At 35.2% G+C, this 16,522-nt stretch overlaps 1 protein-coding gene across 5 annotated transcripts in view; it reads right to left on the reverse strand.

Moving 5' to 3' along the window:
* Positions 1-16,522, reverse strand: part of SLC38A9 (solute carrier family 38 member 9) — an 89,638-nt gene that overhangs the window by 13,271 nt on the left and 59,845 nt on the right. For all 5 annotated transcript variants that reach the window (XR_003970125.1, XM_030321097.1, XM_030321084.1 and 2 more), the window contains one exon: positions 6,445-6,551. Coding sequence is in view for 4 of the 5 variants with exons in the window: in XM_030321097.1 (XP_030176957.1) it covers positions 6,445-6,551 (107 nt within the window). In the remaining variant the exon portion in view is untranslated. The remainder of the gene's footprint in view (positions 1-6,444; positions 6,552-16,522) is intronic.

A 16,522-nucleotide genomic window follows, 5' to 3' on the forward strand; every position in this document is an offset into this window, starting at 1 on the left:
CTCCAGGCTCTGAGCTGTCAGCATAGAGCCCTACACAGGTCTCAAACTTGGGAACGGTTAGATCATCACCTGAGCCGAAGTCAGATGCTCAACCAACCAAGCCACCCAAGAGTCCCCTTCTTCTCTACTTTCAACCCTTTGTTTACTGAGCTCTGAATGACTAACATAATATTAATATTAACAAGTCAGAGTCCCTGACAAGCTTCACATTTTCTGGCTTAAATCTCAAGAAAATAAGTCATAATATTAACAGGACTTCTATGAGTTAAATTCCTTACTGAAACCCACTGAAAAGTATAGTCATTAAATAAACCAAATGACGAATTTTTTCTCAGAACATAGTACCCATTTAGCTTAGCTTATGCAAGTATATAAGCTAATTTCAGTATAATCAAAAGGAGAGTATATAATATTTACATGTATTTAAAGTGTTTAGAATTTTGTTGGCACCAAGTGCTTCACAAATGTTTATCGTTAGTAGTTACTAACATTTTAAGAAGTTAACATGAAGTCTGATTTTTTGAAAGCTAGACCACATTTCATACCATAGTTTCAATTAAGACAGGAAGAAACCATCAACCATTTAAACTTTTAAGCTTTTACTTTTTAAAATATTTCCTACAAAGGATAAAACTTGAGTCAAATATTATCAGCTGAACCTCACATACTAGTTCTACAAAGTGCTAGTCCCAAAACTCGGCAGAAACAAGAACTCATTTTATGGTATTTACATAAAACAACAGATTTTTGAGGCCCACTGAGTGTTCCACTAGGAAAGGCAGAAACTCTTCTACAATCCTTGGGAAACCATGAACTGAGTGTATCTCTCTGAGCAGTCCTATGTTTCTCCCACTGGGGAATGCTCACCTCTAGATACACTGGTGTGCATTTCCAGAAAAGCAATTCTACATAAGAGTTTTAGGAAATGCAAAGCTAAGTATAGGCTGTCCTGTCTTTTCACAGTAGGATGAGACTAAATCTGCCTGGACACCTTTTTGAGGAAGATGTGGTGGCAGCTGCAGCACAGCTGGGGTCCACCTGCTCCTGTCTTACCGCTGTTCGCTCTCACCCAGGAACAAGTAGTCCGAAAGTTGTGCACTGCAGCCATGGCTTACAGACACTGGAAAGACTCCCAAAAAACCTGAGGTGGGAATTAATCGAATATGAATTACCCTAATCAGCCACAATGTATATTCCCTGGAGAAGCTTCATGCTGACTCGATCTGAGGCACAAAGGAAAAGAATATCAAAGAACCAGTTTAGAGGCCTACCAGGACTCTGAGACTCACTACAAGAAAAACTCCTTGGGCTGAAGGTACTAAGATTCCTAAGATTTTCCAAAGTCGTTTCCAGATGAGGATCTGTAAGCCACTCACTGACTTGCACAGTCCTTCAGAGATTATTTAGCCCTTCAGATACTATTAAATATCAAGTGGTCAAAGTCACTATTGTAGATACTGACACCAATGATTTCAATAAATTATCAGTTGTTGGGGCGCCTGAGTGGCTTAGTCATTAAGCATCTGACAGTGGCTCAGGTCATGATCTCAAGTCCCACATTAGGTGAGGTCAAGCCCTGCTTTGGGTGAGCCCCGCTTCTCTCTCTCCCTCTCCATACCCCCCCCCCCATTGTGGGATTCTCTCTCTCTCTCTCCTTCTCTCTGCCTCTTGCTCACTTGCCCTCTCACTCTCTCTCTCAAAAGTAAAAACATAAAAAATAAAGAAATAAATTATCAGATGTTAAAAAAAAAGTGCACTGCGATCACAATAATCTATGAGAAAAATTATGATTGTTCCATGATCTTTAACAACTTTTGTCAAAACATTAAAAACTCCGTTGGTTACAAATGTAAAAGGAAATGAAAAAGATAGTAAAAGTACTATTTATTTAATATACTATTTTAAAACATCAGAAACAATGAGAATTAAAGTGTTTTATTTATTTGTAAAAACTTACCAAGGACAGTTTGAACTGTTTCCTCCTTCTCATAGTATAATTACAATCTACAACAACCATCTTTTCCACACCTTAGTGAATTGTCATATTCCTTCCTTCTAAGGTTGCAATGCTTTCCACCATTTCATCCTTTGTGTTTTCAAAGTTGTGAAGTATCTCAGAATTCTTTCAGTGTGAAGTTTTCTGCTGGTGTCACTTCCTCGGGAACAACTTCGTTCTTCTCATCACAACCATTTCCTTCATTCACGTTGAGAGGTTCATCTTCCCCAAGTTCCTCTGACTGCCCATCTGGAGGGTCTCAAATGGCAGCAGTGTCTACCTTTCCACAAGCAGATGTTTCCTTTATGACTCCATCTATGTTTCATTCAAATTGTATTTCCAGTATTATCACTTTGTGTTCATTATTGCACTTTCACCTTTTTTGGCCAATTCCCTCTCTCAATTTTCCATTTTTGTAAAATATTATCTGGATTTACGACCAGGTTACAAGGGGGCAACTCAACCATCCGCTTGGCAGTCTGTGTGTAAAGTGAATTAGAGATGTGTGGTGACCAATCTCTGACAGACTCTGAAAGAAGTGATGTGAATGGTAATGAATCATGACATATGCCTGTTATTTCAGTAGTGATTTGTGAACTGAAAGGCAGGTAGCTACTAGTTTATGTAAGTATTCATAGTTCAAATCCTGTGGTAATTGGAATTTGAACCATGTTGTTAGGGGGACTGAGGTAATTTAACTAAACCAAAGTAACTATAAGTCATGCATATAGGAAGTGTGTAAAGTGAGGTCTGTTTATGACTTAACTCATGATTTTAAGACTTTTCTAGTAAGACAAAATAATTTAGAGTACAATAAAAATGTACATGCATGCTTAAAATTAAACATGAGAATTTGTCGAAGTTGTGTTCTTCACCTACAGATTCCCAGGTATACAAGGTATTCTCTGTCATTAGGAGACTTTAGTGGTAAAGTTTGAGAAGCACAGCCTTATGGATAGAATGATCCAATACATGAGAATTCTACACCTCACCAAGTGGGTTTCTAGGGCACTTAGTCTAAGTTGGTGTGAGAAGAGTTGATTAGTATAGATACGTGACTTAGTGAGCACCAAGGAACATACTGTTAATGAGATATACAGATTTCCTGCAGAGTTGAAGCAGATATTTTACACATATATTTATAAACTTCCTAAAACTTGGAGTAGGTAGCTTTGTTCAAGTGGCAATTAGTCTGGGAACTTGTGAAGAAGAAGGAAGGGATTTAAAAGTAGAGAACTTTAAAAATATATATTCAATTTCCCCTTATATCCTAAAGTTCCAAATACTTACTTAGGATAAATAAGATTATTTTTTCCTATTCCTTTGGAAGATTTAAAACTGTTTATGACAATAGTATAAGTATAATGAGACTAAACATTTTCAAGATAAAAACTAAATCTAATGTGAGAGGAAAGATAAAAACTCTAAAAGTAAGTTGTGTCTAAGAAAAGGTATACCAAATGATAATTCTTAAGTTTTCCAGAAGTCATGGCAAAAACAGAAACAAGAGTAGTTATATGATCCTTGTCAAATAATGAGTTCATTAGGAGAAACTTTTCCTAGTCTTGAACACAAAGAAATAATTCTCTACAGCCCGTGCATGAAAGATGGTAAGCAATTTAATAAAGAATATCCCAATTATGGTTCTTATTAAACAATGAAGCAACATTCTACACATGACTTTCTTGTATTACTATGAACCCTTGGTGAAAAGCCAGTTTTAAAATTAAAATCTAGTTCAGTGATGAGAGAATAGATAAAGAACGAATTGACATGGTTCGATTATATATTTTTCTGGGGATCTACCCTATTAACATTATAGGAAGAATTAATATGTTCTCATTACAAAACAAGTTTTAAAGTACTAGAAAGACTCTGAATGGGAAAATACTTTCCCCTGTTAGCTGAGAGATCCACGGTATGTAATGTCAGAAGAAAAAGAAGGAGGGGCACAGAAACAAAAAATTTCTAGCTCCTACTGTACACCACAGCATGTTAAATACTTTTCCTATTTTATAATGTTTAATTGTGATTAAAACCCTGAGAGGCAGGTATCACATAATACTATTTTTACATATCAAAAAAATTTGAAGGTCACCAAATTAGAAAGTTTGGAAAATCTAGATTTACTCAATCCCATTTACAGGCAATATGCCAGATGTGTTACCAGTTAATAGTAAACATGAAAATGGGAGACGCTGACTTATATTCTTGCTCTAATTTGAGAACTAACTTCCTTCTACTTAGGATTTTTGCTTCAAAATGACCCTGCCAAACATTACTTGAAGCCTTCTCAGAATTCCCAGGCACAGTGAACTCTTCTTCCTTTTTATTTCAGTAACAATTATATAGGCCTCTAATAGAGCTTCACCATGGTTTTCATTTACATGGTTAGAAGCCATCAAACTGAGTTCAAAATCTGCAGACAAGGCCACAAGTAACTCCTTAACTTCTGCTTACTTTGGGTTCAGTTCGCTCTTCTTCACTATCGTAAGGTAGAGGTTAGGTTATTGATTTGAGATCTTTCTTCTTGTTTAATGTAGATATTTATAGCTATAAATTTCCCTTTAAGCACTGCTTTGGCTGCATCCCATTAGTTTTGCTATGTTGTACCTTCATTTTCAGTAATCTCAAAGTATTTTCCAATTTTCCTTGTGATTTCTTCTTTGACTCATTGCTTACTTAGGAAGCTGTTATTTAATTTCCATGTATTTAGTCAATTTTCGAAATTTCTTTCTGTTAGTGATTTTTAAATTCACTTCAATGTGGTCAAAGAACTTACTTGGTATGATTTCAATCCTTTTAAATTTATTGAGATTTATTCAATTTCCTAGCATATAGTCTATGTTGTATGTTCTATGAACATTTGAAACGAATGTGCATTGAGTTGTTGCTTGAGAGAAGACCTTTATAAACGCTAATTACATCAAGTAGGTTAATACTGTTTTGGCTTTTTATATTCTTATTTATTTTCTATTCTATCAATTATTAAGGGAGGGGTAATGAAATCTCCAATTATAATTGCGGATTTGTCTACTTCTCCTTTCTGTTTTGACAGTTGCTCCATTTATTTGGAGGCTCTGTCACTGGGTGCATACATATTTATGATTACTATGTTTTCTTGATGAACTGATCCCTAAAGATCATTATGTAATGTTGCTCTTTATCTCCAGCAATACTCCTTGTTCTGAAGTTGACTTTGTCTGATATTAAAACAGTTACCCTGCCTTTTTTATGTCTAGTGTCTGCATGGCATATCTTTATATTTAAACTAAGTTTCTTCCAGACAACACATACAGTTGACCATGGAACAGGGGTTTGAACTACATACGTCCACTTATATGTAGATTTTTTCCAACAGTTTCAGTTCAGTAATATAAATGTATTTTCTCTTCCTTATGATTTTCTTAGTAACATTTTCCTTTCTCTAGCTTACTTTATTATAAGAATACAGTATAAAATACATAATACATATAAAATAGGTGTTTATCAACTATGTTATCAATGAAGTTTCTGGTCTACAGTAGGCTATTAGCAATTAAGCTCTGGGGAAAAGTTATATACAAGTTTACGACTATGGCGGTGGAGGGTGTAGCTGTCAGCACTCTTTATTTAACCCCTGTTCAAGGTCAACTGTAGTTAGGTCTTGTATTTTAATCAGTTTGGTGTAATATATATATATACATACACACACACACACACACACACACATATATATTATACACACACACACACACACATATATATATGTATGTATGTATATTTAAGTTTTTACTTATTTTGAGAGACCGAGAGAGAAAGGCAGAGACAGAGTCCCAAGCAGGGTCTGCACTGTCGGCACAGAGCCCAATGTGGAGCTCGAACTCATGAATCATGAGATCGTGACCTGACCTGAAATCAAAGGTTAGATGCTTAAGTGACTGAGCCACCTAGGCATCCCCAGTCTGTTATCTGTTCATTGCAGCATTTACACCATTTATATTTAAAGTTATTGCCAACATGGCTGGGTTTAAATCTATTATCTTGCTATTTGTTTTCCATTTGTCCCACCTATTCTTTGTTTCATTTTTTCCATGATCTTTTAGATAAAAAAGACTTTATCACCACTGTTGGCTATTAGCTCTGCCTCTTTATTTTTTTAGTAATTACTCTACAGCAGGAGTTGACAAACTATGGTCCATGATGAAATCTGGCCCACTGTTTGTTTTTGTAAATAAAGTTTTCTTGAAACACAGCCACCATCCATTTGCTTAAATATTGTTTGTGGTTACTTTCATCACATAGCAGCAGGGTTAGGTAGTTGTAACAAAGACTGTATGGCCCACAAGGCCTAACATATTTACCATCAAAACATTTACAGAAAAAGTTTGCTCAGACCACTGCTCTATGGTTTAAATTTAAGAATTAAGATCCAATAACAAAATGTAATTCCTCTGACAATTACTCACATTATTTTCTTGATTCTTGTTGTTCTTCAAGAGTGTGATAATACAATTATGAATAAAGAAAGCAAGGGTAAGCACTCCAGTCAGCTGTGGAAACTGAAATCTTATCTCTAGGAGAAAAAGAGAGTGAAAAAAACCCACATTAAAACTGACAAGTAGAAAATGAATGTTAGTGGCCAAAAGTTGATTATGAAAAATTAGTTGTCTTTGCCTTATCCAGGGAATAATAACATTAAAATGCCTTTACAAAGTTCCTCAAGACTAGCATTATACTTGAGCAAAGTACTTGAAAACAAAACAAAACAAAAAAAGGAATCAAGAGAAGACTACTCTGTGAGGGTACCTTATATCAGATATTCCTGTTTGAGGTCACACAACTAATGTGTGGTGAAGCAGGATTCAATTTTAGGTCTAACTCTAAAGGTCTTCCTCTTCTAATATTTGAATCTGTCAGAAAAACACTTTTAGAAAATGAATCAGAAAAGGGAGAATTAGTCATCTAAAATTTTTCAAAGGCTAATCTAAGAAAGCACTGCTTAAAAATACTAGAAATAATTTAAATGTCTACAGAGAGGGAAATGGTTAAACTATGATACAGTTGCTCAATGGTATACAGTATGTATGAATTATGTTCTAGATAATTATTTAACACCAAGGCAAATGTACATGATTTAAGTAGCATGCATAGTATGATTTTACATTTATTTAAAATATTTTGTGTGCATATATATGTATATATATATGCACAGAAAAAAATGGAGATATAATCACAAAAATTTAAATAGTGGTTACTTCTGACTAATGGGTTTATTTTATTTTTTAAATACTTATTTACTTGGAGAGAGAGAGAGAGAGAGAGAGCGCACAAGTGGCAAAGGGACATAAAGAGAGGGAGAGAGAGAATCCCAAGCAGGCTCCATGCTGTCAGCACATGGTCCAACATGGGGCTTGAACTCACGAACCATGAAATCATGACTTGAGGTGAAATCAAGAGTCGGATGCCCAAACAACTGAGCCACCCCATGACTAGTGGGATTTATTTTAAATTAAACACTTACCTATATTCTCTTAATTTTCTACAATAAGTCCAAAGTTATGATGAAATAAGAATAATAAGACAATATTTCAAAAGCATTGTTATTTTCTGTCTTTGAGGTCTACTAACACAAAAATGAAAAAAAATGCTGTAAGGGGGAATAAGGCCTTGATTTACATGAAAACAGTGCTAGATCTGGACAGAGTAGATGACAAAGTGGAGAACAAGTCATCTTGGGGAGATTCCTTGTGTAAAAAGTAGAAACAAGAAAAGAAAGTCTACTGACTTTTTGCCATAATATTTTAGGAAAGAAAATAAGAATTAAGCACTAGCTTCTAAAAGAAATCAAGATGTAAGATATTAAAAATTATACACTTTAGTTTTCTGTTAAGTTTTTGTTGGTCTGTTATCTTTTATCTGAATTTTTATTTGTGGAAACAATTCCAAGTATATTTTTCTTAAGAAAATTCTCCCCTTTACTGCCTGTAATCTTTAAAATTTTTTACATGTAACCAATAAAATAAAATGTGGAGGTAACTCCAACTTCTGCTTTAAAAAAATCAGCTTTTTAAAAAAGTTTTTTAGATTTTTAAGTAGTCTACACTCAACGTGGAGCTCAAACTTACAACACGGAGATCAAGAGTTGCACACCCTATTGACTTAACCAGCCAGGCACCCTCCCCCAAAATCAACTCTTAATAAATTGTGCATTCAAGGATAACCTCATCACTTCAGATCAACAGTCAGCCTTATATTTATGTAATAGTAACAGAGGTACCATTTTTAGAAAGATGATAAAATATTATTCACATGACCATATTCTTTGCAGAGAAACAATAGAAAAACTCTTCGGTAAAAATTCAAAGTCATCAAATCACAAAGGAAGAGAGCAAAAGAGAAAGAAACAAAGAAATTACAAAACAACCAGAAATCGATTAATAAAATGGCAGTATTAAGTCTACACCTATCAATAATTATTTTAAATGTAAATGGACTAAATTCTCCAACCAAAAAACACAGAGTGGCTGAATGGATAAAATAAGACCCAACCAGAGGCTGCCTCCAAGAGACTCACTTCAGCACTAAGCATACAAATAGAATGAAAGTGATGGGATGGAAAAAGATATTCCATGCAAACGTAAACCAAAAGAAAGCAGGGCTATATGTATATCTGACAAAATAGACTTTAATTCTAAGACTGTAATAAGAAACAAAGAAGGTCATTATATAATAATAAAGGGATCAACTCATCAAGAAGGTATAACATTTGCAAATATTTATGCTCCCAACATAAAAACACCTAAACATATAAAGGAAATATGAACAGATCTGATGGGGGGGGGGGAAATAGATAATAATACAATAAAAGTGTAAGATTTCAATACTACACTTTCAACACTGAATAGATAATCCAGAGAGAAAATCAAAAAGGAAATATTGGATTTAAATGACATATTACACCAGATGTACTTAACAGACATTTCCAGAACATTCCATCCAATAACAGAATACACATTCTTCTCAAGTGCACATGGAACATCTCCAGGATACATCACATGTTAGCCTATAAAACATATCTCAAATTTAAGAGGCTTGAAATCATACCAAGCATCTTTTCCAATGATGGTATGAAACTAGAAATCAATTACAGGAAAAAAAAATGGAAAATTCACAAATGTGGAGATTAAATAACATGTTACTGAACAACCAATGAGCCAAAGAAGGAATCAAAAGAGATATCAATATCTTGAGACAAATGAAAATGGAAACACAATATATCAAAACTTAAAAGATGAAGCAAAAACAGTTCTAAGAGGGAAAATTATAGTAATAAACATCTACATTAGAAAACAAGAGCTCAAATAAACAACCCAACTTTATACCTCAAGTAATAATAAGAAAAAAGAACTAATTAACCTCAGTTGTAGTAGAAAGTAAAAATAACAAGAGGGTAGAAATGAGAGGAGAGCAGAAATAAATGAAATGGACACTAAATAGACAACAGAAAAGATCAATAAAATTAAGAGCTGTTTTTTTTTTTTTAAAGATAAACAAAACAGACAAAGCTTTAGCTGTATTAAACAAGAAAAAAGAGAGAGGACTTAAATTATAAATAGGGGCACCTGGGGGGCTCAGTCAGTTGACTGTCTGACTTTTGATTTTGGCTCAGGTCATGATCTCGGGGTCATGGGATTGAGCCCTAAATTGGGTGTGGAGCCCACTTGGGATTCTCTCTCTTTCTCTCCCTTTGCCCCTCTCTCCCATTCATGTGCTCTCTCTCTCTCTCCAAAAATAAAATTTAAAAATTAAAAAAAACATAAATGAAAGAGAAGACTTCACAAGTGATACTACAGTAATAAAAATCTATAAGAGACTACTGTAAACAAATACACACCAACAAATTAGACAATTTAGAAGAAATTAATACATTATTAGAAACATACAAACTACCAAGACTGAATCATAAATAGAAAATATGAACACACCAGTTTCTACTGAGGAGATTGAATCAGTAATAAAAAATCTCTCAATAAAGACAAGTAAGTCTAGGCAGGACCAGATGTCTTCACTGGTGATTTCTACCAAATATTTGAAGAAGAATTAATACTAATCCTTTTTAAACTCTTCCAAAAAATAAAAGAGGAGGGAACACTTGTAAACTCACTTTATGAGGGCAATATTACCCTGATATCAAATCCAGACAAGGACACTACAAGAAAATTACAGGCCAGTATCCGTGATGAACACAGATACAAAAATCCTCAACAAAACATTAGCAAACTGTTTTCAATAATACATTAAAAGAATAATATAGCACGATTAAGTGGGATTTATTTGAGGGATGCAAGGAGAGTTCAACATCTACAAATCAATCAGTTAATACCCCACATTAATAAAACGAGGGATAAAAAATCATATGGTCATCTCAATGGATGCAGAAGAAGCATTTTACAAATTTCAACATCCATTTATGATAAACACTCTCAACAAACTGGGTATGGAGGGAATGTACATCAGTGTAATAAAGGGCATGACCAACATCATGCTCAACAATGAAAAGCTGAAATCTTGCTCACCAAGATTAGGAACAAGACAAGGATGCTCACTCTCACCATTCTTATTCAGCATAGTACTAGAAATCCTAGCCACAGCAATTAAACAAGAAAAAGAAATAAAAGGCACCCAAATCAGGAAGGAAGAAGTAAAAGTGTCCCTATTTGCAGATGACAGTATATTGCCTATAGAATACTCTAAAGACTCCACCCAAGAACTGTTAGAACTAAGAAATAAATTCAGTAAAATTTCAGGATACAAAATCAACACACAAAAACCTGTTGCATTTCTTTTTTTCTTAAGCTTATATTTCTTTATTTTTAAGAAAGACAGTGCGAGTGGGGGAGGGGCAGAGAGAGAGGGATACAGAGAATCCTAAGCAGGTTTTGCACTGTTAGTGCAATGCAGAGCCCGATGTAGGGCTCAAACTCATGAACCACGAGATCATGCCTTGAGCTGAAGTCGCATTCTGAGCCACCCAGGCACCCATGTTGTACTTCTATACACGAACAATGAACCATTAGAAAGAGAAATTAAGGAAACAATCACATTTACAATAGCATCAAAAAGAATAAAGTACTTAAGAATAAATTTAACCAAAGAGGTGAAAGGCCTATAAGGTAAAACTAAGAGTAATGAAAGAAATTGAAGAAGACACAAATGGAAATAAATGGAAAGATATGCCATCTCCATGTATTTGAAGAATCATTATTGTTAAAATACGCATGCCACCTAAAGCAATTCAGTGTAATCCCTATTAAAATTCCAATGGCATTATTCACAGAAATAGAACAATCCTAAAATGTATATGACACCACAAAAGACCCCCAAGCCAAAGCAGTCTTGAGGAAAAATAAAGCTGAAGGCATCACAATCTCAGATTCAAACTACAGGACAAAGCTATAGTAATCAAAACAGTATGGTACTGGCAAAAAAGAGACAAAGAGATCAATGGAACAGAAAAGAGTCCCCAGAAGTATATCCACACATTTATGGTCAATTCATTTATGTCAAAGGAGCCAACAATATACAAACTAGATCACTCATCACCCAGCTGTGAATTATCACCTCAGCAGTACTTTAGCTATATCCCCAGGTTCTGACAGTGTTTTCATTAACACTGCTTTTCTACATATTGTTGATTCAGAGAGAGGGAATAAATGAGGCTATAGCAGCTCTGACCTCAGCTTTAATTATTATTATTATTATTATTATTATTAATAGTAGTAGTAGTAGTAATTTGACTGGAGCAGCTCCATTATGAATCCTATGTTTAGGCAGGGAATTATATGACTACTTTTCCTCTACCTTACTGACCTCCTGGAGACATAGAGGACTATCTCCTACTTCAGCCAACCTTAAATAAAACAGAAAGATGGTTTGAGCCACTAAAGTTATTTTTAAGTTAAATAGAAAGCTCTTCATAATTGGGCTTTGCCTCTTTATCCTTATCTCCAGTCACTTCCCCAACAAGTATTCTTTCACTGCAGCCTCCCAAATTCTTGTAATTTCCTAAATGGGTCATGTTATCTCAGGCCTTAGCTATTGCTTAAACATGTTGTTCTGTTGACGTGGAATACACCCATCCTCCAATTCTTCATTTAAATAACTCCTTGGCCCTTAAAACATTCTCTGTTTAGAACCCATATCTAATTTCTAATTCTTTATTATTATTATTATTAGAGAGAGAGAGCAAGTGGGGGAGAGGGGCAGAGGGAGAAAGAGAGAGCAAAGCATGACTCGGGGCTTGATCCCACGACCCTGGATCATGGCCTAGGCCAAACTCAAAAATCAGATGTTCAACTGACTGAGCCACCCTCAGGTGCCCCTGATTTCTAATTCTTATTTACATGAAATTTCTCTATATTATTATGTCTCTTTTATATATCTCTGCATTATAATCATTAATTCACAAACTGGTCTTACTGCTCAACTGTAAGCTCCTGGAGGGCGGTGAGCCATGTCTTTTTTGACAATGTATGACTCATAATCAGAGGTATTAATTTCTATTCAGAATAAAGGACTTCAGCTGTTATCAGTGGTCAAAATTTGATTTTAAATTGTTCTTCAAACTGATTTTGCTTTTTGCTGAGATCTATTAGTTTTCAATAAGCTCTCTTCAGTATAGCTAATCTTTCCTGTCTTTCAAAGCAGTCAACCCCTATTACCATTAAATGCTTCCCGAAGCAACTTGTTAGTTGATCCTTTTCTAACTATGTCAGGTGATACGAGTGTTGTTTGTCAAATTAGAATAAATATCCAGCTTTTTCCAATTAGCCAACAAAAACTCTTTTTGAGCATCTTTCCTAAAAACCTGAGGGGCACCTGGGTGGCTCAGTCGGTTAAGTGTCCAACTTTGTACCAGGTCATGGTCTTGTATTCTGTGAGTTTAAACCCGGTATCAGGCTCTGTGCTGACAGCTCAGAGCCTGGATCCTGCTTCAGATTCTGTGTTTCCCTCTCTCTGCCCCTCCCCTGCTCATCCTGTCTCTCTCTAAAATAAACATTTGAAAAAAACCCTGAAATTCTTTTCAACAGTTTTACTGATATATAATTCATATGCACTTCACCCATTTAAATGTACAACCATTTTGGAAAGCCATTTGGTAATATCTACCAAAGCAGAGTATACGCATACCCTCTGACCTCACAATTCCACTCCTAGGTTAATACTCAAGAGAAAGCTGGCATATTTTCATCAAAGATATGTAGGAGAATAGAGTACTGCAATAAACATAATACTAAACAACTGGAGACAAATGTCCCTTAACAGTAAAAGATAAAACAAATTGTGTGTATAGTTATATAGTAAGATACCAGTGAGAATGAATGAACTACAACAGACATAATATGGATCAGTATCACAGTACAATGTTGATTGGAAGAAGCCAGACACAAAAGAATGTATGTTCTATATTCCTTTTACGTGATGTTAAAAAAACAACAGACAACCCCCTTTAGGGCTAGAAGTTAGAACAGTGGTTATCACTGTAGGGAGACAGTGGCTGGTAGGCATACTGAATGGGACTTCTGGAGTGCTAGTTTTTTACCTGGTGCTAGGTATCTAGTATGTTCTTTGTGATGTATACTTATGAGTTGTGCACTTTTATATGTGTATGTTATGCTTCAATAAAAAGTTCAAAAGCAAAAACAAAAAAATGGTAAGGCCTACACATTAAAAATATGAAAAGAAAAATTCCATTATGTTTGGAGACATTATTAAGCATCAATGAATGCACGGTAGAATGCAGTCTGCCTCTAATAACATTAATAACAAAACTATTTAAATCATATGTAGTTAGAAAATTATTTTTTTCTGGTTGCATATGAACACAATGCTGCTATCAAATGGACAATCACCCCATAATCCTTGAATATCAGTGTCTGAAATCTTTGTGAAATCAGTTCCAAACCATTTAATAGGTTTTCATTGTTAAAATGTATTCTTGACAGCAGTCTTAAATGTGTGCTAATTGTTAAAAGTTAAATAGTATTACAGGGCTCCCAACAAAAAAACAGTATTCTCTTGCTTCATACCTTCCATCCTAAATCTTGTTTCCTAGAGGTAACTAATTATAACTTATTTTTAACATGCTTATATTCCTTTTCCCTTATTTTTTAAATTTTAGACATAATCCATTGCTTTTCTACCTGAAGACTTTAGTCCTTTTCTATTACTACCATCACTCACATTTTCCCATCTCTAACCCCTCCATATAATCACAATTCAAATTTTGATTTTACAAAATCAATATTCAGTGTTTTAATTTTCATGGTTATTCTGTACTATTCAGTTATTATGTTTTCTTATATAAAAATACTTTTGTTGGCCTGTTTTTATGGAGATATGGAGGTTTTTACTTTTTGGTTGCCTGTCTAGTTAACACTAATTTTTCCCCAAACTCTCCAGAAGAATGGTAAAACTTTACCCACTCTATCCATACAACACATCAAACAATGTTTTCCATTTCATTTTCCTTTTGGAAAAATTGCTTCCTGGGGTGCTCTGTCTGCTGCTGTGGTCTGGGCAGGGTGCTCACTAGGCCTGCTGCACAGCTGTTTCCTAGGATATCCCTTCACTGCCACTCAGAGGAGTTTGCAATTTACTGCTTTTTGGTGGAGCACATTTTGCAGTTTTTTGTGAGAAAGAGTGTATGGAAGGTAAAATTTTGTGAGACTTTGCTTTCTGAAAATAGCTTTATTGTACTCTACCACTTCAGTGAGGGTATGGTAGGATTTGAAATTTTAGGTTAAAATAATTTATTCTGAGACCTTTATGACACTTTTCTAGTTTTTGGAGTTATTAAAGTCTGATACTATTCTGAACCCAGACCTTTTTTACAGACCTATCCTTCATCCATAGAAGCTTTCAGGGTCTTCTCTTTATCTGTGGTGTTCTAAAATCTTATGATGATATGCTCTGGTATGGGTTTCATTCACAGTGCTGGGCACTTTGGGTCCTGTACATCTAGAAACTCATGTTTTTCGGTTTGCAGGAAAGTTCAATTATTTCTTTGATAATTTCTTCCCCTTTCATATTCTTTGTTCCATGGAACTATTTTTCATTATTGGGCTACCTGGATTAATGCTCTAATTTTCTTATCTTTTGTTTTTCCTTCCTTCCTTCCTTCTTTCCTTTCCTTCCTTGCTTCCTTCCCTCCTTCTTCTCTCCCTTTTTTCCTCCCATACATCCATGATTTCTAATAAAATTTTGGGAAGTTAGCTTTATCTTCCAAATTTTCTTTGCATTCTTAATTTCCATTATATTTTTGGTTTCTTTTTCTTTTCTTTTTTTTTTTGAGAGAGAGAGAGAGAGAAAGATTGAGAGAGAGAAAGAGAGAGAGAGAGAGAGAGTGTGTGTGTGTGTACACGCACATAAGAGTGGGGTAGGGGCAAAGGGAGAAGGAGACAGAATCTTAGGTACGCTCTACACTCAGCTCAGAGCCTAACACAAGGCTTAATCTCAGGACCATGAGTTCATGACCTGAGCCAAAATCAAGAGTCTGACACTTAACTGACTGAACCACCCAGGCGCCCCATCTACTATATTTTTGGTTTCTAAGACCAAGGTACCTCCTTTTTTTCCTTCCTTGGCATCCAAATACTATTTCATGGATATATCACTGTCTTGTGTCACTTTGAGAAGGTAATTTTTTGAAAGTTTTTTCTTTTGTTCCCTCTTATTCTTCTTGTCCCTTCAAGGTCCTCCCTCTTGCCCCAGTTTTGTTTTCATGTAAGAGGTTTTCCACAAATATCTAGTGAACTTCGTCTATTGTTTAATATTTAAAAGTGAAGCACTAAAAAAAATGTATACTTAGTAAACATCTAAATGGTCTGATACAAGCAAGGTACTTGCCATTTTTTTGGGAGAACCCAAATATCCAAGACTCTAGGTCTTTCCTCTTGGGTTTGTCAGTTTCTACAGAGGAGAATCCTTTGTTATTCTATGTTGTCAGCATTCTGGGAGCCAAAGAGTAAAGAGAAGAGATTTGGAGGGGTACAGGGAGGGAGGACCTTCTCACCATTCAGCATATACACTTTCGCTTAGTCCCTGTTTTCAGACTAGAGCCTTTTTTCCACCCTTTGTTGTATTTGGAGAGCCTGAGTTTTGAGCCTGACTATTCAGTCTTCCATTTCTTGCTAGGTTGAGGAGGAAATGGGTTTATAATACAACTACTCCTGATGTAAACTTTCAGGGAATTCTATCCATTTTAGGCCCTTTTCCTTACTCTTGCTTTGTGAGTGACCCAAAAACCTTCAAATACTGAGGGTTTCAATGTGTAGCTCAAAACGGCTTCCTCTGTAGTGGAATCCCTCTCTATAGGTACTTACATTTCAGCTTTGTCTACTTTGCTGTCAGTCTAACCATCTTTCAGTTTGCCAGCATCTAATAATCTGTTGCTATCTCTTGCCTGCTGTTGTCTCTTCTACAGTCCCCTTTGTTTGTTACTTCTTTACTGTTGTTTTAATGACATTTAGGGAGGAGTAGGGA

Source organism: Lynx canadensis, chromosome A1 (assembly GCF_007474595.2).
Source record: "Lynx canadensis isolate LIC74 chromosome A1, mLynCan4.pri.v2, whole genome shotgun sequence".
NCBI classification, from domain to species: Eukaryota; Metazoa; Chordata; class Mammalia; order Carnivora; family Felidae; genus Lynx; species Lynx canadensis.